This window comes from Cydia amplana, chromosome 10, assembly GCF_948474715.1.
Source record: "Cydia amplana chromosome 10, ilCydAmpl1.1, whole genome shotgun sequence".
NCBI lineage: Eukaryota > Metazoa > Arthropoda > Insecta > Lepidoptera > Tortricidae > Cydia > Cydia amplana.
The window spans coordinates 9,952,804-9,977,590 of NC_086078.1; the positions used below are offsets into that span (position 1 = coordinate 9,952,804).

The following is a 24,787-nucleotide window of genomic DNA, read 5'->3' on the forward strand; positions in this document are numbered from 1 at the left end:
ACTGATGAGCCAAAATAGTGAGTAATGTGGAGTCTTGCTAGTTCGCGCTTCGCGCCTTCTTTGACGCGGGCCGAAAAACCGACAAAAAACGGGGAACAATGCGCGAAGGCGTGAACAATCTGCGAAATCGACGCCACACTCGCGTTCGCGGCTTCGCGCCGCGATTCGCGCACGAGTGTGGAGGGCCCTTACCGAATAAAAAAATAGAATCTATATTAGGACAAAGATATTGTGTGTCAAAAGACTGTCTCATTTCAAACATAGACAGAGAGAGTCATACTATCTTTGTCTTACACTAGTACTAGCACCCAAAAGAAAAGGATGAGTATAGTTTTGTTTGTTCCTATTTACAGACAAATTGCTTTGACCAACTATAGTATGATTCTCTCTGTCTATTATGGAGTGTAGAAGTAAGAGAAACAGATATCTCTTTCTCGCTCTCACTTTTGGGTGCGACGCTCCAAGGTCGCGGTGCGGTGCGATAGTGTGTTATCACTCGTAGACAGGATCGTGAGTATGCCACTTTCTCTGCTACATTACTCAAAGAGTTGTTACTAGGCCACTAGGTTAGTAGGTCATTATTTGAGTAGATGTTGAACGGAGACAGTCTGTCATTGTCAAATAGTATATCGTTGACGTTTAACGTCATCTAACTCAAATCAATTTCCATAAATTCCATTCATACTCAGGCTGAGTAAGACACTAAAGTTATCATGTAATATTTTATTATACAGGAATCTTTCTGTAAAATTCTATTATGACATCATAATATCCGTGATACTAGTTTATTGGCAATCGAAAATGATTCGCAAACTTCTTCCAAAAGTGGTAAAATATGGGTTAGTCAGTGGAGTAGCAATCGGTAGTACTGCGTATGCTTTGAATTGTGATTACAATAGTAATGTGTTTGTGAGGATTTCAAGGACAGCAGTGACGGCTATAGAAATCGGCAAAACCTATAATGATATGTTGTATAGTAAAGAATGGGATAAGGAATCGAAGGAATACAATCAAATTAAAAGTGCAGCCCACCTTATATGCGCGGAGAAATTGTTGGAGCTCTGCAAAGCTAACAAAGGTGCTTATATAAAGGTTGGGCAGCATGTCGGGGCATTAGAATACTTATTACCCACTGAATATGTCACCACTATGCGTGTTCTGCATAAAGATGCGCCACAGAACACTGTGGAAGAACTGTATAGAGTTATTAAAGAAGACCTGAATAAAGATGTATGTATTCAGCTTCAAGTGTTAAACTATTTGAAGTAATTAGTGTTACAGCATGTATTTGGCTATTTATTATTTACAGCTATGATCTTTCAGTCTAACATTAGGAACTAACATTAATCGGGAACTAACATTAGGGTATTAGAATATGAGAAGGTGTTTTTTGAAATAGCAAAAATATCTGAACATGCGCTTTAATGTCATGATAATAGAGGCTTTGTTCAAATATATGTTGTGATATTTGATAAAAGATACTCCGATTAATTAACAAGCACTTTATTATTATTCTAAATCTAGACGCGAACAACAAGCGCGACAACAAGGTGTGATAGAGACCGCATATAAGGTTGCGTTCACTAGAAATACGTTCTCACATATGTGTACATAAAGAATTTATCACATTTTGTTATATTTCAGCCTGCCACTTTATTTGACGAATTTGAAGAGAAACCACTGGGAACGGCCTCACTAGCACAAGTACATAAAGCGAAACTAAAAGACGGAACACCAGTCGCTGTCAAAGTTCAGCACCATTTTGTGAAAAAGCATATTGAAGTAGACCTCATATGGATGGAATTTGTTTTGAGAATGATGATGAAAGTATTTCCAGATTTTGAACTTGCTTGGCTGATAGATGAGACAAAGAGGAATATTACTAATGAATTGAACTTCTTACAAGAAGGGAGAAATGCTGAGAAAGTTGCGGAAATGTTTAGCCATTACAAATGGCTGAAGGTTCCAAAGATATATTGGGACTTCAGCACTTCAAGGGTTTTGGTTATGGATTATGTGGAAGGGGGCTATGTCAATGATCTAAAATATATTGATGTAAGTATCCAGGATTTCATTCTTGTACTAGCTCTCACAAAATTAATCTCTAAAATACCAAATATCATTTCTAAAAGTGATTTAGTATTTTGAAGTTGCTTGTATGACAGAAACCTTTTCTTTATGATATGACACAGTCAGCTGACCGGTTACCTGACGTCACAACCTCAAAACTGTCCCCTAATTGCCTCAGCAAACATGTCATTAGATGAAGAAAAATCTAAATTTGACAAAGAATCTACCTATCAATCTTTTTCATAGGTTTTTTAATTGGTTAAATTTACAATACCTGATAAAAGTACATATACATACTGTACGTAAACAATCAGGTATTGTCATAGACTAGGAATCCTCTAGACTGAGCATAGTAACGCTACCCCCTCTGCCACTTATATGGTAGTTTTACTCCATCTTCGAGTCAAACCCGTGCCGTGATTGGTCCGTGTCTTTGAACGGACCAATCACGGCACGGGATTCGCTCACCTCGTCCCCCCGCACCCCCGTATTTTTGGCAGCATCGGTTTCATGAAATAATTGCTCTAAACTCAGTCTAGAGGTTTCCTAGTCTATGGGTATTGTAAACTTACCCAAACAAAAAAACCTGTGACAAAGATTGATAGACAGATTCTTTGTCAAATTTAGTTTTTGTAGAATTTAGAATAAGATATTAGGTTTTCAAAATTTCCATATCTGCTGTCATATGATGGTTGGCTTTATCTACTTGATAAAATAAACAACCCTGCGATTGAAATTGACAGACACTTTTTTATCACACTGTCACAGACATAAACAACCATCATATTCATACTGGTAAAAAATATCCTACATACATCTACAAAAAATTAAAAAAAAATTGATAATTGTTTTCAAGTCTCTGTATACATGATGTATCTATGACGCATTAGCCTATCTATTAATCTACCTATTATTCTTCATATATTTTCTCTCATAATTTTAGAGTCACAAGATAGACCGTGCAGATTTGTGCCGGAAGCTCGGAGACCTGTACTCCCACATGATCTTCATCAGTGGGTTCGTGCACAGTGACCCGCACCCTGGCAACATTCTGCTGAGGAAAGAGCCTGGCGACAAGGAAACTACCATGTATCTGCTGGATCATGGTTTGTATGCTGTAAGTTATATATTTCTCATGAGTTGGGCGGACACCAGTACCTTTCAGTAGACGACACGTCCCATCGCGCGAAGTGGAGAGAAAATACCAGAAAAGCAGACCCCACAATCAGATGGGAATAATAATGCTGAGGCACAGATAAGCTGTGTATAATACTATATCAGTCTAAGTTATGATCTTTGGAGTGGTAATAACTGCTATTTGCAATTTGAAAGAAAGCAACCTACACTAAGGGCTCTTTTAGATGGTGCGAAAACTCGCATGCGGGTTTCATTACATTGCGTCATTTGATCGGTCGGCTGAATTGTTGTGACCTCAATAGTCCGCAATGTAACTAAAATCGCATGCGAGTTCGCGCGCCATCTAAATGAGCCCTAAGTTAGTGTGGGTTGGTCCCGTTTTTGAAGAATTACATCCAAATCATCTTGATGTCTAGATAATACATAGTTGTTAAAAAACCGGCCAAGTGCGAGTCGGACTCGCGCACGGAGGGTTCCGCACCATTGGTATTGTACAAAAAATAGAGCAAAACAAGCAAAAAAACGGTCACCCATCCAAGTACTGACCCCGCCCGACGTTGCTTAACTTCGGTCAAAAATCACGTTTGTTGTATGTGAGCCCCACTTAAATCTTTATTTTATTCTGTTTTTAGTATTTGTTGTTATAGCGGCAACAGAAATACATCATCTGTGAAAATGTCAACTGTCTAGCTATCACGGTTCGTGAGATACAGCCTGGTGACAGACGGACGGACGGACGGACTTAGTAATAGGGTCCCGTTTTTACCCTTTGGGTACGGAACCCTAAAAAAAGGACAGTCTATGATAAAAATCTTCCATTAAGAATGATTTTGTGCTAATGCAATTTTTCAGAATCTCACAGACAAGTTCCGGTACCACTACTCAAAGCTGTGGCTGGCCATAATACGCCGGGACCGCGAGGAAATGCGTCTGCACTCCGAAGCCTTGGGGATTCGCAGCCAGTTGTATGGGCTGTTTGCGTGCATCGTCACCGGCCGCCCGTGGGAGTCGATCATGAAAGGCATCGAAAACACCAAGCCCTCTAACAGTGAGGTATGTTGCTGTATTTTCATAGGGTTCCGTACCCAAAGGGTAAAAAATGGGACCCTATTGCTCCGTCCGTCTGTCACCAGGCTGTATCTCATGAACCGCGATAGCTAGACAGTTGAAATTTTCACAAATTATGTATCTCTGTTGCCGCTATAACAACAAACACTAAAAATAAAATAAAATAAATATTTAAGGGGGGCTCCCATACAACAAACACGATTTTTTGCTCTATTTTTTGTTGATGGTGCGGAACCCTCCGTGCGCGAGTCCGACTCGCACTTGGCCGGTTTTTGTTTTTCCGCCTCCGAAAACGCAAAGCAAATTTGAGAGTAAGAATTGCTCGTTTAAAGGTATAAAATAATATAATATAAGTCAGATAAATATAAAAAATATAGTCAAACCAATTTGTCAGTCAGTAAGAACCAGGAAAACTATATTAATTTTTTTAGTACTAGCAAATACTAGTGTAAGACAAAGATAGTATGATTCTCTCTGTCTATGTTTGAAATTAGACAGTCCTTGGACAAACTATATCTCGTTTGTAAAGGATTTCTCTGTAGACTTTCGTGTGGAACCTTGAGTTTTTAGGTACTTGTTTATTCGCCTATTTAGCAACCGCAATCCGCAGGAGTAATTAATTGCGTAAATCTCAATTATCACATTATTCACATGGTCAATAACTCGAATGTAAACTCGAACCTACCTATTGAAATAGGCGTCAAATTGTTTGTCTATATGACCAATATTTATGTTTACTAATGCTTGACTTGACAAATATTGCTAGCACACGCGACTGCAAGCCTTGCAGGTGCAAGGTCTATCTAATATATAGGTAAGTAATATACAATCTCTGGGATGAGATCTAAAGGCGCAAAAATACGCTTATCTTTTCAAAATGGAGGCCAAAATCGTAGACATTTGTATTGTCATGCGAAAGGTTGATGACAAAATGGGGCATTATCGATGAAAAGGGACCTTATTGTCGATGGCGCACACGCCGCACAGAGTCGCGCGGCATTGTATTTATATCAGCGCATCGTTAATAATGGCGTAAGCGCCATCGACAATAAGGTCCCTTTTCATAGATAACGTCACAAATTAACACTGATTTCTATCATCATGCATTCCGTAGTAGTACCTAAATAACCGGGTCTTTCGCGAATTTATTTTGTTACCTTTATTTCCGACGTTTCGACACAGGTTTCACTAGTGGTCGCGGCTAACTGATGAAATGACACATCAGACATACTTAAGTGTAACTACTCGATGAAAAGTCTATGAAAAAGTTTGTGGTAGACATCACAATACGATTTAACATGACTGTGTTCAAAACGCGCAAGTTTTAAATGTTAATATCTGGGTGACCGGAAATGCGCGTTTTCCCAGAGATAAGATCTAGCTAGATCGGTTTTTCGCCCCCGAAAACCCTTATATACCAAATTTCATCGAAATCGTTAGAGCCGTTTCCGAGATCCCCGAAATATATATATATATTTTTTAATTTATTTAGAAAACAAACAGCCTTTTACAAATAAGTCTTACAAAAATGACTAAAAATAGGCCTAAAGTTTCATACGTTACTAAGTTGACTATTACAATGAAAAGTAAATAGGGTACTTAATTATAAATTACCCGTAGGTATAGTTGTGAGTACAAATATATATATATATATATAAATAAATAAATAAAAAAACAAGAATTGCTCGTTTAAAGGTATTAGATAAAGTCACAAATTTCTCCATTTCCAGAAAACAGTATTCCAAAACGAGCTACCCAACTTCGCGCACTACATAACGCAGTGTTTGGAGCACGTCGACCGACAGGCTTTACTTGTACTCAAAACAAATGACTTGATCCGGAGCATCGAGTATGCGGTCGGTATGCAGGAGCGCATGTGCGGTTTCCTGGTTATGACCAAATGCTGTATAGAGAGCGTCTACAACCTCGAATACAAGGTAATAATAAATAAATAAATATTAAAGGACACAGGCTTTGCTTGTACTCAAAGCAAATGACTTGATCCGGAGCATCGAGTATGCGGTCGGTATGCAGGAGCGCATGTGCGGGTTCTTGGTTATGACCAAATGCTGTATAGAGAGCGTCTACAATCTCGAATACAAGGTAATAATAAATAAATAAATATTAAAGGACATTATTACACAAATTGACTAAAGCTTTGGATTCCTCCGACAACGGTGCCGTCATATTACGGCCGGTATATAGCGTTGACTGACGTCACTAGAACGTTGTCTATGTAAACAAGATGGCGCGGTTTCCTAGACGGCGTTACGTTACGTTGACTGTCAACGTAAGGTAAGATGACGGCCGTCATGACCTTGTCGATAGTTTCGTGAACGTTTTATTAGATAGCGGTGACGCCATTTTGAATAAATGACACGAGATTTGAATAAATGATTCCGTACTACGATTATTTTCCTCTTCTGATGATATTTCATCCTCCAAGTAAATTATAGATGATCAAGCAAATCTTGTCAGTAGGAAAAGGCGCGAAATTCAAATTTTCTATGGGACGTTATCCCATCGCGCCTACATTTTTCAAATTTGCCGCTTTGACCTTGGTGGATGACGGTGTTATGACGCCGTGGTACTTTCCACATGTCGCCACCGTAAAGACGGCCGTCTTTTGCTGCCGCTATATGACGGCCGTCATATGACGGCACCGTTTTCGGAGGAATCCAAAGCTTTAGCCCCACGCACAGACAAGACATCCTCTAGACTGAGCATAGTAACGCTACCCCCTCTGCCACATATACGGTACTTTTACTCCATCTTCGAGTCAATCCCGTGCCGTGATTTGTCAGTGTCTTTGAACGGACCAATCACGGCACGGGATTCGCTCACCTCGTCCCCCCGCACCCCCGCATTTCTGGCAGCATCGGTTTCATGAAATAATTGCTTTAAACTCCGTCTAGAGGATTCCTAGTCTATGGCCCCACGGTAAGCTCAAGAAAGCTTGTGTTGTGGGTACTCAGACAACGATATATATAATATACAAATACTTAAATACATAGAAAACAACCTTGACTCAAGAACAAATATCTGTGCACATCAGTCACATCACACAAATAAATGCCCTTACTGGGATTCGAACCCAGGACCGCGGCTTCATAGGCAGGGTCACTACCCACTAGGCCAGACCGGTCGTCAGGTAATAAAACTAATATACTACGTAAATTAGTAATAAGTCCCCTAGACGCCCAAAGACCTATAAAAAGGTCTTCTGTTCCATTTTAATTTGAATCTTTCTTTTGACATATCAAAATTGCAATTTTTGGGCAAGTTTTGACGTCTGGGTGCCTAGAGGATATAATAAGCTAAGTCTGTAGTCAACCATAATAAGTTTTTACTAACTGCCTCTGTTAGTGGTAAAGCTATAGGTAGTAGGTACAGTCGCCATCAGATATATCGGAGAGGCCAAGGTGCTCACAAATATCTGAGCACGCCTCTATTATCAAGGCGTTAGAGTGCTTGTTCAGATATTGTGAACACCTTGGCCGCTCCAATATATATGATGGCGACTGTACTGCACAGTTGATTGTGAATCTCAACGCTTATTGTGAAGGGTTGATGATGAAAATGTAGATTCATTGAACTTTTTAAACCCCAATAAAATTGGGGCATTATCAATGAAAAGGGACCTTATTGTCGATGGCGCTTACGCCGCACAGCGTCGCGCGGCATTGTATTTATATCGGCGCATCGTTAATAATGGCGTAATCGCCATCGACAATAAGGTCCCTTTTCATAGATAATGTCACAATTTAATAAAAATGTTCTGTAGAGAGAGGCTATAACTAAAAGAATGTATGTCACCTCAAAAACAAGGTATCACAATAGATAATACCAAATTCGTATATCGAAAGTAAGGACGTGCGGCTGGATTACAATATCAAATACTCGTAGCATAAAAAAAATCGTTCCTTTTTGTTTCAGAACGCCAATTCAGCATTGAGAAGGCAGTATCTCAGTCTGAAATTTAGGTGGTCAATGTTGACTCTTTATCTGTACTCCGTGTTTCTGTCTTTGAAAGAAAAGTTCACAATACCCAGCGTGCGCGTTACAGTTCAATCTACGGTCAACCAAACATTCACACAATAAACGGAGTAAAAACTGCGCTTAAGAAAAGCAACCAATACCACGGAGAGGTATCACTTTTATAATTTCGCTGTTACTCGTTAAGATGTGTCTTATGCTATAGCACAGAATAAATAATAGTACTAAGTACAGAAGACTCACTCTCTAACAAAACGCGTCTGTTACGAACAGCACAGATATGGCCGCTAGGTGGCGACAGCGCCACGCGCGGCTTATGGTTTCCTCAAAATTGGGGCCGAACGGATGTACTTTTAGCTAACTGTAGCAAAGCGACGAAATCGCGGAGTGAGACACGCCTGGCTATAGCTTAGTTAGACTATATTTTAGTATATACGTGAAAAGTCTGACCATTCACCAAATAGCGTCATTTATTCAGTTTTACATTAACTTATCATTTTCTTTTCTAGCTTTAAAAACTAGCGTTATTAAACTATTTTATTAGTTATACTAAACTCTGGCAGTTATGACTATTATGAGTAAAGTGACGTTATCGTATTGTCTTTATGAAAATATTAGCTAACCATTTTTAAGCCTTATTATGTTGGGATAAGGTTTACAAATTGTCGGATTAACTTGTCTTCGACTGTACAGGGAGAGTCCTGGTATTTACAGAATCTACGAAAAAACAGTATATTATAATTTCTTCCGTAATTCTTATACTGGCAGTTCGAAAAGTATTTCGTATTGATTATAATTTATAAATGTAAAAATATAATTCAGGTTTTACTTTCATGCCGTTTTAGAGCACTTTTATGAAATATTATAAATATATTAGTGCAGACAAAACTAATTCCTAGTCACGGGTAGTCCATGTCATACCTCAATAAGGCTTTTCAATAAGATAAGAGTGTGTACTTCAAAAGTACCTTCTTAAATGTATATTTTGATAATTGTAAGTATAAAATCATTATGTGCTCAAATCTACAAGTTATTTTTGTATTATAATACCTATAACATGTTTTAGAGACCGTTTTCATGAAGTCCAATGTTATTTAAATAAATTATTTTATTGAACAAGCTTTTATTTCAAGTGTAGGTACTTTTTTACATTTTTACGCACTTTCCTTTGGCTTTTCTGCGTATGATGTAACTTTATAAAAATGAACCACTTCTTGATATCTGATTCAAGTGATTCAGAAACATTTGGAGTAGGTATACCTACTCTTTAAATACACATGGCAATACAATAATATGCTACCATGGAGCTAATCTGATGATGTAGTAGGAAGGTAGCAAACGGAACTCCTTGATGGAAAAATACAAACATATCGAATGACGATAGGCGTACAAATGAGAAGTACAGTCAGCAATAAAAGTGTGGGTCAAAAACATTTTTTGACAGTAACATGTTTATTTCACAACACAATGTAACTAAGGTTTAATTTTATCCTCTAAAGTGGACAATTTCTCGCTTAGAGCCATCAGGTCGTCTTGAAGCTTGAGTAAGATAATTCCGAAGTTTTCTCGATTCCTTCGACTGGGTAGTTTGAATAATAAGGACGTTGAGGAAATCTTGCAAGAAAGCTCGGAGCTCTTGTATTCCGGTGGCAAGGTGTTCATAAAACACTTTTGTCGTAATTTATTGACTTCTTTAGTAGGTGCCGGCACGGTTTGGGCTGAAAAAGATAATAAATAGGTAATTTATAATAATAGCCCAGTCTCATTGTCCACCCAAGCGTACTCATAGACCGATATATAGTTTGTAGCTTTCTAGTAGACCCTGAAGGCTTATCCTATTGTCTATTGTTCAGTAAAACTGCACGTGCTACTTACCTGCAAAAAAGGGTCCTAATTATTCTATTTGGCACCTGAGCGCGGGCTAGTCCAACGCTCAAAAAACCAGTGTAGGTGCGCTCTCCGATAACGCGCCTTTGTTACGCATCTCGATGACACATTTTAGACTGGTTCTGTAGCGTTCGACTCGCCGGCACTCAGTAACCGAAGTACCGATTTTTTATGCAGGTGGTTGTGGCACGTGGCACGAGCGGTTTTTCTTAACAATAGACAATAGGATTAGCCTTCGGGGTCTATTAGAAAGCTACAAACTATACTGTTCATTTTCTCTACAATAGTCTCAATGCCTGCTGCGACCGGTTCATGGGTGTCTATTGTAGCGCCTGTGAACGGGTTCCAGCAGGTGTTCTACATGACATTGAAGCTCTCCAAAGGGCCTTTACGTGTTGGATCTATATCCCCACGCAAGCCTATCAAAAGACTGGGATTTATAGGCCCGCGGAATCCAAAATGTTGACATCTTAAAATCTTATACATAACTACTTATTTTTACATTACCTACTGATACTTGCTATTTATAATTTTTTTACACATTCACTGCCAAGAACACGTACCTATCTAAAGTGTCATTCAATAGAACTTGCTAACTATGTATGTAAACAAACCGCTATACTAGTGGCTCTGTGAGCTGTAGACCTCGCGAGCAGAGCTTAAAACTGAATAAATGTATGGCAAAAATATTTATTAAAATATAGGTATAGTACATGTAATATAAACAAAAATATAAAAACTACATAAAGCTACAAACAAAAATTAAACGAATACGCTTAACCCGCGCTTGATAAATAAAAAATACGAAATTTTTAATTTTTTCAAAAAAACTAAATAAAATAAGAAACAACTATACAAAATTTAAGTATAAAAAAATACAAAAAGTTATGAAGCAGTATACAATTACTGGGGATGGAACCAGGGACCTGCCGATGCAAACAAGAAAAGCGAACGTTTGCAAAATACGCCATTATAGTTCTTACCAAAGCTGACGAAATTTAGCTACTCATTCTCAAATAAAAACTAAACATCTAAATACCGCCAAAACCAGCGATACAAATTTTCTGAATTTTTGCCCATTTAATCTATAAACATATCTCAAAAAGAAAAAACTCTTATGATACCAATATGACTATTTGTTTAGGCGGGAGCTATCACGACTCCGCCATTTCGAAAAATAATTTCCAAATGCCGGATCGACAAAAAAAATTTATTTAGTCATAGAATTCGGTCACAAAATTTCACGAAAATCGGTTAAGAATTGCGACCTGTAGAGGAGAACATCCGGACATACAAAAGAAAAATGCTCGAGTCAAAACGTAGACCTTCGCTACGCTTCGGTCAACTAAAATTGACACTGAATGTCAATTTACTATAGTAACTTTTGTTTACATAGTTAGCAAGTTCTATTGAATGACACTTTAGGTATGTGTGTTCATTTTGTATTGGAAATGGAGCGCTTGGCAATGAAAGTGTTAAAGGTACAATATGTACCTAACGTTATATAATTAGGGTGGAAGTCCATTTCATTTCACAAACTATTTTGTAGGGTACTGAGGTTGGTCCGCATAGAGATATAATAAGTTATGTTTACAGGTGTACCTAATGTGACAACATTCATAAGATTGACAAGCGCTTGACCAATGGCGAGAGGCTTTTCAACCAGTGTTGCCGGTTTAAAATTGAAAATCTGTGGACACTGAGGGTTTCTTTTGCATTATAGGTAGAGACAAACCAAAGAAAGTCTGCAGCGCTAGATTAAAAGTAGTTTTTAAAAATCAGTATGCGACAACACCACAGAAAATGGATTAAATAGTCTTGATACTTGTGAAATTTCTACCATATTTACCGTCTATGAAAAAATTAAGCTGTATGCACAGCTTAATTTTTATGGTAAAATAAATTTCATTCCAACAATAGATGTCACTATTAATATGTAGACATATACTAATATTGATAAATAATATTGGGAGAATGTGACATTTGGCTTCATCAAAATTAATAAGCTTTTGTAATATCCGCGACAGCGGTAAATAGGTACAGAGGGACTACCGCAAACACCGAAGTTCTCAATATGCGAGCATCTTTCTCTTTTACTCCCATTAAGGCGTAATTAGATTGACAGAGAAATTGCCCGCAATTTGCGAACTAAAGTTTTCGGAAAAACGAAATAAACCATTAAAACAATAAACATATATTAAAAATTAATTTTAGCTTTAACTAGTAGGTACCCATGCCGTGAGCATAAGCATGGAGGTTGTGGGTTCGAGCTCAAAACCCGGCTAGTACCAATGAGTTTCTCGAAATGTTAGAGGAAGTTCATAAGTATGCCTATACCTATTAGGTGTGTTCAATTTGCTGTGAAACCTTAGTCTAAACCAATATTATATTATCTAAGTAGGTACATATGGTGAAGTATTAAGATGTTTCATTCCACTTACCCGTCATCAACTCCAAATTTTGTAAACATTGTCGTTTTTCAGCTTGAATCACCTCGTGCTGACTTTTTACAAGTGTAAAATTATTTGTCATGCGGAAAAGTAACTCCCGCACGCCGGTTTTGTAAGGTTTCACCATGTTTATTCCGTTCATCACAAAACACAATGAATATTTAAACGATTTTGACAAACACATACCATAGTGCATGACGTTTACTGACTGCTTAAAAAACATTGCCATATGTAGTTTTTTAATTCGATGTCAAATTATTGCGCTGCAGACTTTCTTTGGTTTGTCTCTAGTACGTCAAAGCGAAGACTTACTCGATTCCATGTCTTTGAAATCCTGTTGCGACTCTGCTTGTGATTTGTTGTCGCAATCCGTAACGGACGTCGCGGCGAAGGAACGAATGTCGCTACCCATCGTCAACATGTTATGTTTGAATGCTGTTAACAATGCGAGTCAGTCATTATTACTAAACTACGATTATATAGGTAAGTACTCTGACTACTACTAAGATTACATTTTTTCCCATCGGTAGAAGTACTTGCCTATGAAATGTTTCTTTCTAAATGATACACATGACTTAACCATTCGAGGTCCAAATACGACAGCTATTTTGATAAGCCGATATTAAATAGTTAGGGTAAGTACCTACATATTATTGGTAAGGAACAGAACAAACAATATATTGGTAGGTTATTAAATAGGTACCGACGTAAAACCAGAATACCTACCTCATGATGAAATGAACTCTGGCCAGCCCTAGTAGCACGGTAGCATTTTTATCGTTTATCACCATGCCTGTCACGTTCTAACAAGTATGTAAGTGCGAAAGTGACGGGCATAGTGATAGTCGATAAAAATGGAACCGTGCTGAGCCCGCTGCTAATCACCAGAATCTCTTTAGCGAACTCCCTTATGTCTTTAGGGTTCCAGAAAGACTTTAAACCGAAAATTTTATTAAAAAAAGACTAAGTATACCGTATGAACCTACTATAGGTACTTTATATCTACCTTTTTTACCAATAGGTGGATAACATTAACACGTACTTTCTAAGCTAAATTCTTTACTTACTTTGCTTGTTAGTCGCCGGCCACACCTCAAGTATGAACGGTTTTTGAGGATCGTTCCCTTTCCGTAGTTCTGTCAACGGTAACTCGATGTCGTTCGACTTGAGAACTATAACCTCTTCGCAGAAATCCGGCAGGTCTAACAAGTGCCATATTTTCTGCCGCAGAACCGATATGGAGGCCGAGGGTTTTACTGATAGGTAGCGCAGATTGTCGTTGGGAACTGAGGAGAGGTAGGTGTATGTATAAATCAATTTTGTGGCACCCCTGCATACATATTTGTATCCAGGGGAGCTAAGCTAATAGTTTTGCTGACTGTAGGTCCCTCCCGTCCCTGTTTAATTAACATAGTTAAAAAAAGACGGGTAGTCTATCTCGCCGCGAGATACTGTCGCGCCAATCATGTGCTACAGGCCTAAAGGTAATAGGCGTGGCGTTAAAAGGGATATCAAGATCGAGCTCTAGGCAAATAAAGAAAATTTTGATATTCGCGTTCGCCCTCTGAACGAGACACTAATAATACAACTTATGCCGTGCTATGTAGTTGTAGATGGCAGGTACATACGACCGATATCGTATCGACGAATTATAAGAAACGATATATTTTCCTTCCTGAACAGTTTGCAAGGCGCCTTCAGGATTTTCGTCAAAGACATGGCTGATGTTTAATGTCACATTGGTTATTTATGTGTTTTTTGCCATGAATTTCTTACTAAAATGGTTAAACATAAACAATAACCTCAATTTCTTCTCAATAACATGACAGATTTTTGATTGAAATAATCAATTGTTAAGTTTTTTTCGACTATGACCGATGACAGAAGTGTGAATCGTGAAGGTTTTACACGGGGCCAGGGTCATTATAGTGTACAGTCAGCAGCAATAGTTGCTAAGCGGGCGTCAAGGTAATTTTCAGTAATATTCACATATATAACTATATCGGTCTTCCACAGCATGGCGCATGTTAACGTACGCTGCGCTGCTACGTTTGCGCTGGTCATATGCTACGTCTGGCCCGTCTGGGGTATTAAAAGTGTTTTATTATGTTGTTCCTTTTGTCAAGTTTAAAAGGCACTGTACTAAAGGCGAACTTAATGCCATAAGGCATTCTCTACCAGTCAACCTTTAGGCAAAGCAGATAAGTTGTATAAGTGTTATGTAATGTTGTTTAGTTTTGTCTAATTAATTGTAATACTAACACTATAATTATATATATAATTTATTCAGTTTCAGTTTAAAAATATTTATTCCCATAAGAATATAATACATATTCACTTAAATGAGAACATACAGATTACTATATTATAGTAAATACATTGAAAATGAAAATGAAATGAAAATTCTTTATTCGCATAAAATATGGTATAACAAGGTGTTATTATTGGAAAGATATTCCCGTACAGAAACATATTTTGCTGGCATTGGTATTACATACAAGCAGCATTCAATAAGAGAGTTAGTAGATTTATTTACATGCTTATAAATAAGTACTAACTATAAAGTTAAATGGATTGTAATAACAAAAAGTTTAACAAAAGTTTTGTTGTTTGAGGAGTAGAATCTACGTTTTAATTATTCACCCGTGTTACAGGCAGTGTTGGCCGAAGCGTTAATGCAATTGAAAACGTTAACCAGTTGTACACATGCTGTATTATGCTTGCATTGGCTTTGGACAGCATGGCCTATATCAATATCATACAAAATTAAATTAATATAAACATACTAGCTTTTTCCCGCGACTGCGTCTGCGTGGAATAAGTAATTTGGGTACCTTACTTTTTAAACAAATCTGCTTTTATTCATCCTTCTTTTCATCCCCAAATTGGTGCACTCTATACATTTTCACCCCATTTTTAGGGTTCCGTAGCCAAATGGCAAAAAACGGAACCCTTATAGATTCGTCATGTCTGTCTGTCTGTCTGTCCGTCTGTCTGTCCGTCCGTATGTCACAGCCACTTTTCTCCGAAACTATAAGAACTATACTGTTGAAACTTGGTAAGTAGATGTATTCTGTGAACCGCATTAAGATTTTCACACAAAAATAGAAAAAAAACAATAAATTTTTGGGGTTCCCCATACTTCGAACTGAAACTCAAAATTTTTTTTTTCATCAAACCCATACGTGTGGGGTATCTATGGATAGGTCTTCAAAAATGATATTGAGGTTTCTAATATCATTTTTTTCTAAACTGAATAGTTTGCGCGAGAGACACTTCCAAAGTGGTAAAATGTGTGTGTCCCCCCCCTGTAACTTCTAAAATAAGAGAATGATAAAACTAAAAATATATGATGTAGGTACATTACCATGTAAACTTCCACCGAAAATTGGTTTGAACGAGATCTAGCAAGTAATTTTTTTTTAATACGTCATAAATCGCCTAAATACGGAACCCTTCATGGGCGAGTCCGACTCGCACTTGGCCGCTTTTTACACCCTAAAGGGATGACTTCGGGGATAAAATCTATTCTATATCCCTCCCCACAGCTCATACTATCCGCATATCAAGTTTCATCTAAATCGGTTCAGCGGTTATTGATTTCCCATACAAAGTTCCACCCCCTTTTCACCCCCTTGAGGGGTGAGTTCTGGGATAAAAAATATCCTATGTTCTTTCCCGGAACTCAAAGTGTCTCTATGCCAAATTTCAACTAAATCGGTTCAGCGGTTTAAGCGTGAAAGGGTAACAGACAGACAGACACACTTTCGCATTTATAATATTAGTATGGATTTGACATTAATTTAATGGTAGCTTTGTAGTATGAAATTACTATAAATGTTATTATTTATTTATTTACTCCATTAATTTATTGCATTACCTAACCCTTATGGACTTCAAGTTCAAAATATAGTTATTTGTACAACAAGTGATCAAAGTTTGATATTTCTTCGAGTGCTTATTTTGAGTCCCGTGCAAGCGAAAGATTCTATAATAGATTCACGAGCGTAGCGAGTGAATCTAATTTAGAATCTTGAGCGTAGTAAGGGACTCAAAAGCGCACGAGATGTAAATAACTTTGATCTCGTGTAGTACACAACATTTTTCACCTCAGCGCAGTGAGAACATACCTATTAGACAACTTGAAAAATGTAATCCTTCTTCATCACTTAATACCTGCACTCATGTTTTCTTAAGATATACAAACAATTAAGTTTAATTACCGCAATGGAACACAAAAACAAAACGTAATAATAAATTCCAGTAAAATAATATAGAAATAACAAACATTAACTGACACTTCAATCGCCAACTTTGACAACAAAAAAAATCTTTGTAAGATACGGTCCGAATTGCGGATACGTACTATTTGTCAAATATGGTAGAAATTCTTAAAAGTAAAATAATTAATTTTGCGTGATGATCTGTGTATTTTTTGAGTTCGTTATTTTAATTGTACAATAAAATACCTAAAATATAGTATTTTATCAGGTTTTATGAAATCTTAAACTTTATTTTTATTTATTAATTATTAAGAATTCATACTCGTACGTGGTTTGGAACGATGCGGTCTGAAGTTTTTCGGGGGTCTATTATAAACCGTGAATATACCGTTGAATGTCGTTTTAACTTTTTTTTGTCTGTTTCTTTGCTAACAGTGTGAAAGGGACAGAGATAAGAGAACCCAAGTATTTCGAACTTTTATTAGACCCCGCATGTTGAAATGACATTTGACAATAAAGGTCACTTGAATGTCATTTTGTCTCACTCAGTGAGCAAAATCGCATTTTGCTCACTGTTTTTAAGAATCAAAGTACCCTTGTTCGAGCTGCTGAGGTGAAAAAAATATTTCATTTCATATACATATTACGAGTATATTGTACGTCTAGAAAGTATAAGAACATTCATTCCTTGGTATACCTATGACATATATTTCGGTTAGTAAGAACATTAATGTTGCGTTGGTTATCTCGGTAAGGATTCTTCTAGTTTAATGGCTTGCAGAGCAAAGAATAAGGTGGTGGAACTGATCCAATGCCACTTGTTTTGGAGCATGTTGACGAAGCAGCCGTGGACCGCTTCCACGTGGCAACCGTCTGGAAATAAAAAGAAATTAAAAACAATTGAATATAATTGTCAGAAAAAGCTAAAAAAAAACATTCTTACATCGGTTGCGGTTAGCTCATCTTCTTAAAGTTTAATGAGCTCTGAACTACAACTACCGACAAAAAGGGACACAGGAACAGGATATTATATTTAGAAAACTAGACGAAAATTATCCGAAAGTGTAACTTCCTGAAAGATTCGGCAGACATTTGGCCGAAACATGATTTTTTTGTCTAAACAGTCAAAACCGAAACAGCGGCCCCTATGTTGAATGTTACACTTAATTGTACTCACTTCTCTCTAATAACAACGTCATTTCGTTCGGCGTGGTGAACTCCTCATACTGGTGTGTGCCCTTCGGTATAGCCTTCAGCACGGTCTCCGCTAAGAATATCGTTGTGAACTGTGACAACCTAGTTCTTGTAGGAGTCGTGAAGAAAATCCTTCCGCCCGGCTTCAGCGTGTGTATGCAGGATTTGACGAACAATTCCTTTTTGTCGTTCTCGATGTGTTCTATTATTTCCGAAGCTACTATTCCATCGTAGACGTTGGCGTGATCTTTTGCATGTTCCTGATAACATAGTACCTACATTACTACATTAGGCCGGGGAACGGAAGGTTGCTGGCCAAGTAGATATAGGACATAATAGATACGCGGTCGGCAACCCCGTTTCTTGCCGAGATTTGTATACCTATTGCTTTCCTAAAACTTGCAATGGAATAATAATAGAAATATGAGGGTTACATGTCCTAATGTGACAGATTATTCATTGCGTGGGATCAAAACACAACAACAAACAAACAAACAAAGTGGGAACAAAGGGGAACAAAAATTCGGTCAAAGCTGCTTTGAATGTTACCTAACTGTAATTAATTAATTAGATGATTTAATTATAGCGTAGTGTTATGACAAAAGAAATATTACAAAACAATTTAAAAAGTTGTGATTGGTCTCTAAAAGTAATGATTAGTCTAAAATAAAATTCTAAGTACCTAGGTATAATATGTCTTGCGCGGCATTACACTATTTGTTATCATTTTATCAACCAGTGCGGTGTCATTAGTTACTTTGGTTTACCTCGATTGACGTGTATATATATGTGGGGGATTTCCCAGGTGCAGGGGGGTGCCCCCGGCTGTGTTCTTGGGCCATTTCTATCAGCTCCTTGCTGGCGTCGACGCCAGTCACCTCAGCGCCTAGTTTGGCTAAAGGCTGCAATATAGTTAAATTTAAAAATTTATAGAAAGAACTGTCTGAGATAATTTTAGCATTTTTTGAATTAGTTTTATTTGATTGTATTTTAAGGATTTTTAGGGTTCCGTAGCCAAATGGCAAAAAACGGAACCCTTATGGATTCGTCATGTCTGTCTGTCTGTCCGTCCGTATGTCACAGCCACTTTTTTCCGAAACTATAAGAACTATACCTACTGTTGAAACTTGGTAAGTAGATGTATTATGTGAACCGCATTAAGATTTTCACACAAAAATAGAAAAAAAAAAAACAATAAATTTTGGGGGTTCCCCATACTTAGAACTGAAACTCAACATTTTTTTTCATCAAACCCATAGGTAGGTACGTGTGGGGTATCTATGGATAGGTCTTCAAAAGTGATATTGAGGTTTCTAATATCATTTTTTTCTACACTGAATAGTTTGCGCGAGAGACGCTTCCAAAGTGGTAAAATGTGCGTCCCCCCCGCTGTAACTTCTAAAATAAGAGAATGATAAAACTAAAAAAAAATATATGATGCAAACTTCCACCGAAGAAAGAAAATTGGTTTGAACGAGATCAAGTAAGTAGTCTTTTTTTTAATACCCTAAATACGGAACCCTTCATGGGCGAGTCCGACTCGCACTTGGTCGCTTTTTTTATTGTGTATATTAGTACCATCACGCTCCGCAATTGTTGCGCCATTTACGGTCCGGTAAATTGGTTGTTCAATACTTACTCTATAGAATTTCCAATTGAGCAAGAACCCTAAATGGCAGAACAATCCCGTGTGGTGACTGTACAATGGAAAATAAAAAACAAAATGTTTAGTCAATCACTTTTTTCTATTAGGCAGATAATAGACAACTAATATATACCTAACTGAGGACGGAAAATACCTATCATACAACATACAACACTGAATAATTTACAAAAAACTTAATACAATATGATTTAAGTTACTTACCTATTATGTTTAGTTTTTGTAATAAATGAATGGGTACATACACCTGAACATACCATTGAAAGAATTCCTCCCCCACACCCAATATCTAAGATTTTCTTGCCTAAGAGAGGTGTACTGGTTCTCTGATCTGGTGGAGAGTGTACTAAGCCGTCTCTTACAAATGGCACTCTGTAACAAAAAAAACCTAAGTATACAGTAAGTGCTCGGTATTCCGGCGCTCACCAATCCCACTCAGGCGAACGCTTAATTATAAAGTTGCTGCGTGTGCTGTAGACCTTCCGAGCCTAGCTTAACCTCTCAGATCCCAGTGGCTCCAATAGGAGTCGGAATTGTATGGATTTGAGAGGTCCTGGGAAATGAGGGGTTAAAGGGCTATTCATACATTTTTCGAATAATTTAGAAAATTAAAATGGCAAATAAAAAAACATTTTTTATAGGGCTAGTTAAATGAAAGCTTGTAAAAATTAAAGAAATACTCTTGATCAATCAACAACACAATTTTTTTAATTTTTTCAAAATAAATAAAGAAATAGTTATTTGTACAACAAGAGATCAAAGTTTGATATTTCTTCGAGTGCTTATTTTGAGTCCCGTGCAAGCGAAAGATTCTATAATAGATTCACGAGCGTAGCGAGTGAATCTAATTTAGAATCTTGAGCGTAGTAAGGGACTCAAAAGCGCACGAGATGTAAATAACTTTGATCTCGTGTAGTACACAACATTTTTCACCTCAGCAGTGAGAACATATTAGAGAACCCGACAAATGTATTCCTTCTTCATTACTTACCTCTATTCACTCATGTTTTCTTAAGATATACCAACAATTTAATTTTCACCTGAGCAGCTCGAACAAGGGTACTTTGCTACTTAAAAACAGTGAGCAAAATCGCATTTTGCTCATTTTGTCCCACTCAGTGAGCAAAATGCGATTTTGCTCACTGTTTTTAAGTAGCAAAGTACCCTTGTTCGAGCTGCTGAGGTGAAAAAAATCTATACCTACGTAGGTATTAAGTGTAAAAAAATACAAAAAGCTATACCCCAGCAATGTATGTAGAGTCTGTGCGAAAAGAGAAGAGCCGTGGAATGTATGGGGCCCAATACATAGGCACATGGACCCTGGTAGGGTATCGCAAACATATTTATAAGTATTTATTATGTCTGTATCTCACGGAAGTTTTGTTATTTGAAGCTTTCAGCAATTCAGCAATGCCTGTCAGTATCGTAATAAGTAGGTACCTAATCAATACTTGCCTAATCATATTGAAAGCATGTAATACTTTCATGGGTCCGTTGGGGTCCCACCATTGGTACCTTAACTTGGCATGCTGTTTGACATCGTCAGCATTAACAGTTGATTTCTCCTCACTTTCTTTTTTGGCTAATGATGTTGCATACCCCAGTGTGCGAGTTTGTGGTGTCCTTAATCTTCTGAAAAAAATTGACAATACATTTATTTCATTAACATAAGTTTTTAGCTTGCCTTTGTTGTATAGTAATTTACAAGTCAAATTGAGAATCATAATTTTACAAGGTGTATTATGAATTTATGAATGAATAAACCATGAAACAGGTTTTAAGTTTATTCTTGTAGGTTTAGATTAAGAAAAGAGAAAGGAGAGCATAATTATACTTAGGCTGTAGATAGGTACAGGATATGAATGATAAGGTGACGAGCAACACTAAGGAACAAAAAGTGTGCTGACCCCAAAGCAAATGATGATGATGAAGAGCGGGTTCAGATTTTGTTATAAAAATATTGTGAATATTTTCTTTTCACTTCATTGCATATTTAGTTCAGAAGCTACAGTAACATAATAAGTTTGTAGGTAGACAACTAGACATGCAAATGCTTACAGGGTGCAGTTACCTGCAATAATATAGCTGGTCAACCAAATCTTGTCAGTAAAAAAAGGCGCGAAATTCAAATTTTCTATGGGACGATATCCCTTCGCGCCTACATTTTTCAAATTTGCCGCCTTTTTCTACTGTCAAGATCTGGTTGACCAAGTATATGTTACTCTTCGAAGGCCGCAACAATATGTGACACGCTCTTATGGCTCTACAAATAAGATTGAGTCAGATATTTTTGCGGTCTTCGTTGTGTAACATATTATTACTGGTGACTGTAACTATATGGTGCTTGTTACTAATGGCATGTGAAAGTAACTGTCTGTCTATCTTTAACCTCTTCACATTTAATCCACTGTACCTATTTAGATGAAATTTCGTATAGAGCTTTACTTATTAGTTTACGAGCCGAGGAAGGCCGTAGGATAGTGTGTTTCAATTACAACCATCATCATCCGATGGCAGATGAAGTCGCGGGCAGTAGTGCAGAATTAATTAATTTGTAATGTAACCGATAACCAAACCAACAACATCCCAAAATCGTAGTAATGTTCTATCAGTACTTACAATGAGCAAAACATATTTTTGCTAGCACGCACAAATTGAAGCGCAGACATCTTGGCTGATAATGATTCCTTTATTTTCGTTTAGGTACAATAACGATAAGTCATAGTTATCAAAGCACAAATTCGTACCTATGTGCTGATGGTAATTATTAGACCAGCAGATAAAGGCTCTCTTGATTGTTCAAAAACGGATAAGAAAGTTACATTTTATTCACATGTGATGTGAGGCATAGCACCTAATCAAATACTTACAAATTTTGAGTTGTTTTCCTATGTTTGCTGGTAGAATTGACTTTTAAATGATAAATATTTAAAAACATTCATTTTAAATAGATTTGCTTTGATTTTGTTTGATGATATTTTAAAATTTGTCTTGTGTTGGTGTGGTGAAAAATGTTGTGTTTCAGACGGTGGCAGAATTTGTTTGAACCTCGTGCCTTGAAACCCTCGCAACGCTCACGATTCCATTTTTAGGGTTCCGTACCCAAAGGGTAAATACGGAACCCTATTACTAAGACTCCACTGTCCGTCTGTCTGTCACCAGGCTGTATCTCATGAACCTATTAGCTATCACGGTTCAATTGAAATTTCCACAGATGATGTATTTCTGTGGCCGCTATAACAATTAACAAATACAAAAAGTACGGAACCCTCGGTGGGCGAGTCCGACTCGCACTTGTCCGGTTTTTATCGTACCACTCGCTACGCTCGTGGTTCTATTTTGCTCGGGTACTATCGATTAAATTAGCACGAGAGGTTAACAACTTTGCCCCCTTGTAAAACAAATAACTATTATTCAAATTATACATATGAAAAATCTGTATTATTTAATCTCTTCAATAAAATAATAACCAATATTTTAGTGATTACACTGAGAGTAATACGATACGACGGTCGAAACTGTCAGACGGCCGCGAACAGCTGTGTTGTATGCGTGCACTTTTTTTAGGCGTAAGGTGCGCGCTCTCACTTGTTAAGCTTATAGGTAGGAAGGAAAAGGAAAAAGGAGTTTGAATGTGACCCGAGTTATAATTTTAAGATATATTCACTATATTCCACGTATATTCTCATATTAACTACTAGCACAATTTTATTTATAATTCAATTTATTTAATTTATTTTTGTGTATGTTTAAATTTTAATGTTATTATAGTTAATATTTATTTTTAGTATTTTTATTTATATAGTTTGGCTTTTAATCAAGTATTAAAGTACCCATATGGTTTACGAAGTCTTAATTCAACCATTAAAGTCGACGAGTACAAAAAACTTTAAGCTAGCTCTTAATTTAACATTTTTTAAAATATTATTTTTAATTTGACCTTACAATTACTCGTAAGTAGGTAAGACCGTTAAATATTTAAAATGATTATCAGCAAATTATCACCAATTACTCTAAGAAAACTATTCCGAAACGGGACACGAATTCACGAACTTAGGAGCTGAGCTAAATATGTATCACGAAATGGGAGCCAAATAAGAGGTTCATGAAAAAAATCATATAAAAAAAGTTTCAACTAAAACCCTATAGTTTATACATTAAATTATTAACAAAGAACTAATAATATATAACTTACTCAAAAGCTGTCAAGGTATTGATATGCTTAGTAATATTTAAAAAATATATACAAACTCTCAAGAGCCTTAATCTGCCGAAACAGGGGCCCTTTACCTTATTTAAATATTTTCGTTTCAGTATATTTCTTTGCTTTCTTACTAAAATACTATTTTCACATCACCTATTCGGAATTGGGCTTTTTCTTCCCTGCTAGGAGGGATCTACGTCGCAATTTTCTGTTCAAGGACATTTTATTGCCAGTATAAAATATGAACACAATGAAATATGAAATCAGGATATACATCATCGATTACATTTCTTTATAATCGATTACGTAGGTACCTGTACTATTTTTCTGACTTAATAAATAATATTTTGTCATAATTATAAAAAAATAAATGTAATTAGTGTATTTTAAATTAATTAATAGCGTAATAAATAAAATAGCGTAGTATTTACATAAATCTTTAAAACAATTATTTTAATATTATTTATTTTTCATTTTGTCATTTTAGGTCTCCTTAAACGCAGCCATCTTGTCTGTGCAATTTAAAAAGTTTATATTTAAAAAGTTTTGTACCTACAAATGTTTCACAAAAGCATATATGCGCATGCGGTTCTGTAATTGTGTATAAATTTGTAAATATTTCGCTTAAATCAAAAACTTTACATTATACTAATGAATATAATAAGTGATATTAATACCAGTCTTCATAGTGTAGGTACTTCCGAAGCTTTTGGTTCCAAGGGTATGAGCTAATGTGTTCCCAGCAAATCTACAAAAATAATACACTTGATATTCATTTTAGGTGTTTGCTGCTGTCTTAGAAAATATATTATGTGCCACGGTACATATTAGCTGTATCTACTTTTAGTTAGCAGATAACTATGTATAATGCTTAAGTAATGTATTGAAACCATTA

General features: G+C 36.7%; 4 protein-coding genes across 4 annotated transcripts in view; 1 reads left to right on the forward strand and 3 right to left on the reverse strand.

Annotated features, from left to right (window-relative positions):
• Nucleotides 1–24,787, reverse strand: part of LOC134651374 (uncharacterized) — a 222,060-nt gene that overhangs the window by 166,205 nt on the left and 31,068 nt on the right. The window lies entirely within an intron of this gene.
• Nucleotides 752–8,387, forward strand: LOC134651492 (aarF domain-containing kinase 1). Its single transcript, XM_063506607.1, has 6 exons — nucleotides 752–1,230; nucleotides 1,645–2,055; nucleotides 3,014–3,187; nucleotides 4,060–4,260; nucleotides 6,006–6,212; nucleotides 8,212–8,387. The coding sequence occupies exons 1-6, from the start codon at nucleotides 802–804 to the stop codon at nucleotides 8,374–8,376; spliced, it is 1,587 nt and encodes a 528-aa protein (XP_063362677.1). The 5' UTR covers nucleotides 752–801; the 3' UTR covers nucleotides 8,377–8,387.
• Nucleotides 9,714–14,467, reverse strand: LOC134651558 (uncharacterized). Its single transcript, XM_063506663.1, has 4 exons — nucleotides 14,237–14,467; nucleotides 13,676–13,894; nucleotides 12,921–13,043; nucleotides 9,714–9,989 (listed from the first exon to the last, which is right to left on the reverse strand). The coding sequence occupies exons 1-4, from the start codon at nucleotides 14,325–14,327 to the stop codon at nucleotides 9,745–9,747; spliced, it is 678 nt and encodes a 225-aa protein (XP_063362733.1). The 5' UTR covers nucleotides 14,328–14,467; the 3' UTR covers nucleotides 9,714–9,744.
• Nucleotides 17,574–22,357, reverse strand: LOC134651682 (ubiquinone biosynthesis O-methyltransferase, mitochondrial-like). Its single transcript, XM_063506782.1, has 6 exons — nucleotides 22,308–22,357; nucleotides 21,144–21,320; nucleotides 19,946–20,060; nucleotides 18,793–18,927; nucleotides 18,009–18,285; nucleotides 17,574–17,704 (listed from the first exon to the last, which is right to left on the reverse strand). Exons 1-6 carry the CDS (start codon nucleotides 22,355–22,357, stop codon nucleotides 17,574–17,576), a joined length of 885 nt encoding a protein of 294 aa, XP_063362852.1.

Coding starts and splice junctions, on each gene's coding strand:
- LOC134651492 (XM_063506607.1), top strand. CDS start 802: ATGATTCGCAAACTTCTTCCAAAAGTGGTAAAATATGGGTTAGTCAGT. Junction 3,188..4,059: donor TGGATCATGGTTTGTATGCT/GTAAGTTATATA, acceptor GCAATTTTTCAG/AATCTCACAGACAAGTTCCG. Junction 4,261..6,005: donor CCAAGCCCTCTAACAGTGAG/GTATGTTGCTGT, acceptor CTCCATTTCCAG/AAAACAGTATTCCAAAACGA.
- LOC134651558 (XM_063506663.1), bottom strand. CDS start 14,327: ATGTCTTTGACGAAAATCCTGAAGGCGCCTTGCAAACTGTTCAGGAAG. Junction 13,044..13,675: donor GCCGGCGACTAACAAGCAAA/GTAAGTAAAGAA, acceptor CATTGTTAACAG/CATTCAAACATAACATGTTG. Junction 9,990..12,920: donor TTTCAAAGACATGGAATCGA/GTAAGTCTTCGC, acceptor TATCTTTTTCAG/CCCAAACCGTGCCGGCACCT.
- LOC134651682 (XM_063506782.1), bottom strand. CDS start 22,357: ATGTCTGCGCTTCAATTTGTGCGTGCTAGCAAAAATATGTTTTGCTCA. Junction 21,321..22,307: donor AAAAATATGTTTTGCTCATT/GTAAGTACTGAT, acceptor AATTTTTTTCAG/AAGATTAAGGACACCACAAA. Junction 17,705..18,008: donor GACGTTGTTATTAGAGAGAA/GTGAGTACAATT, acceptor TTTTATTTCCAG/ACGGTTGCCACGTGGAAGCG.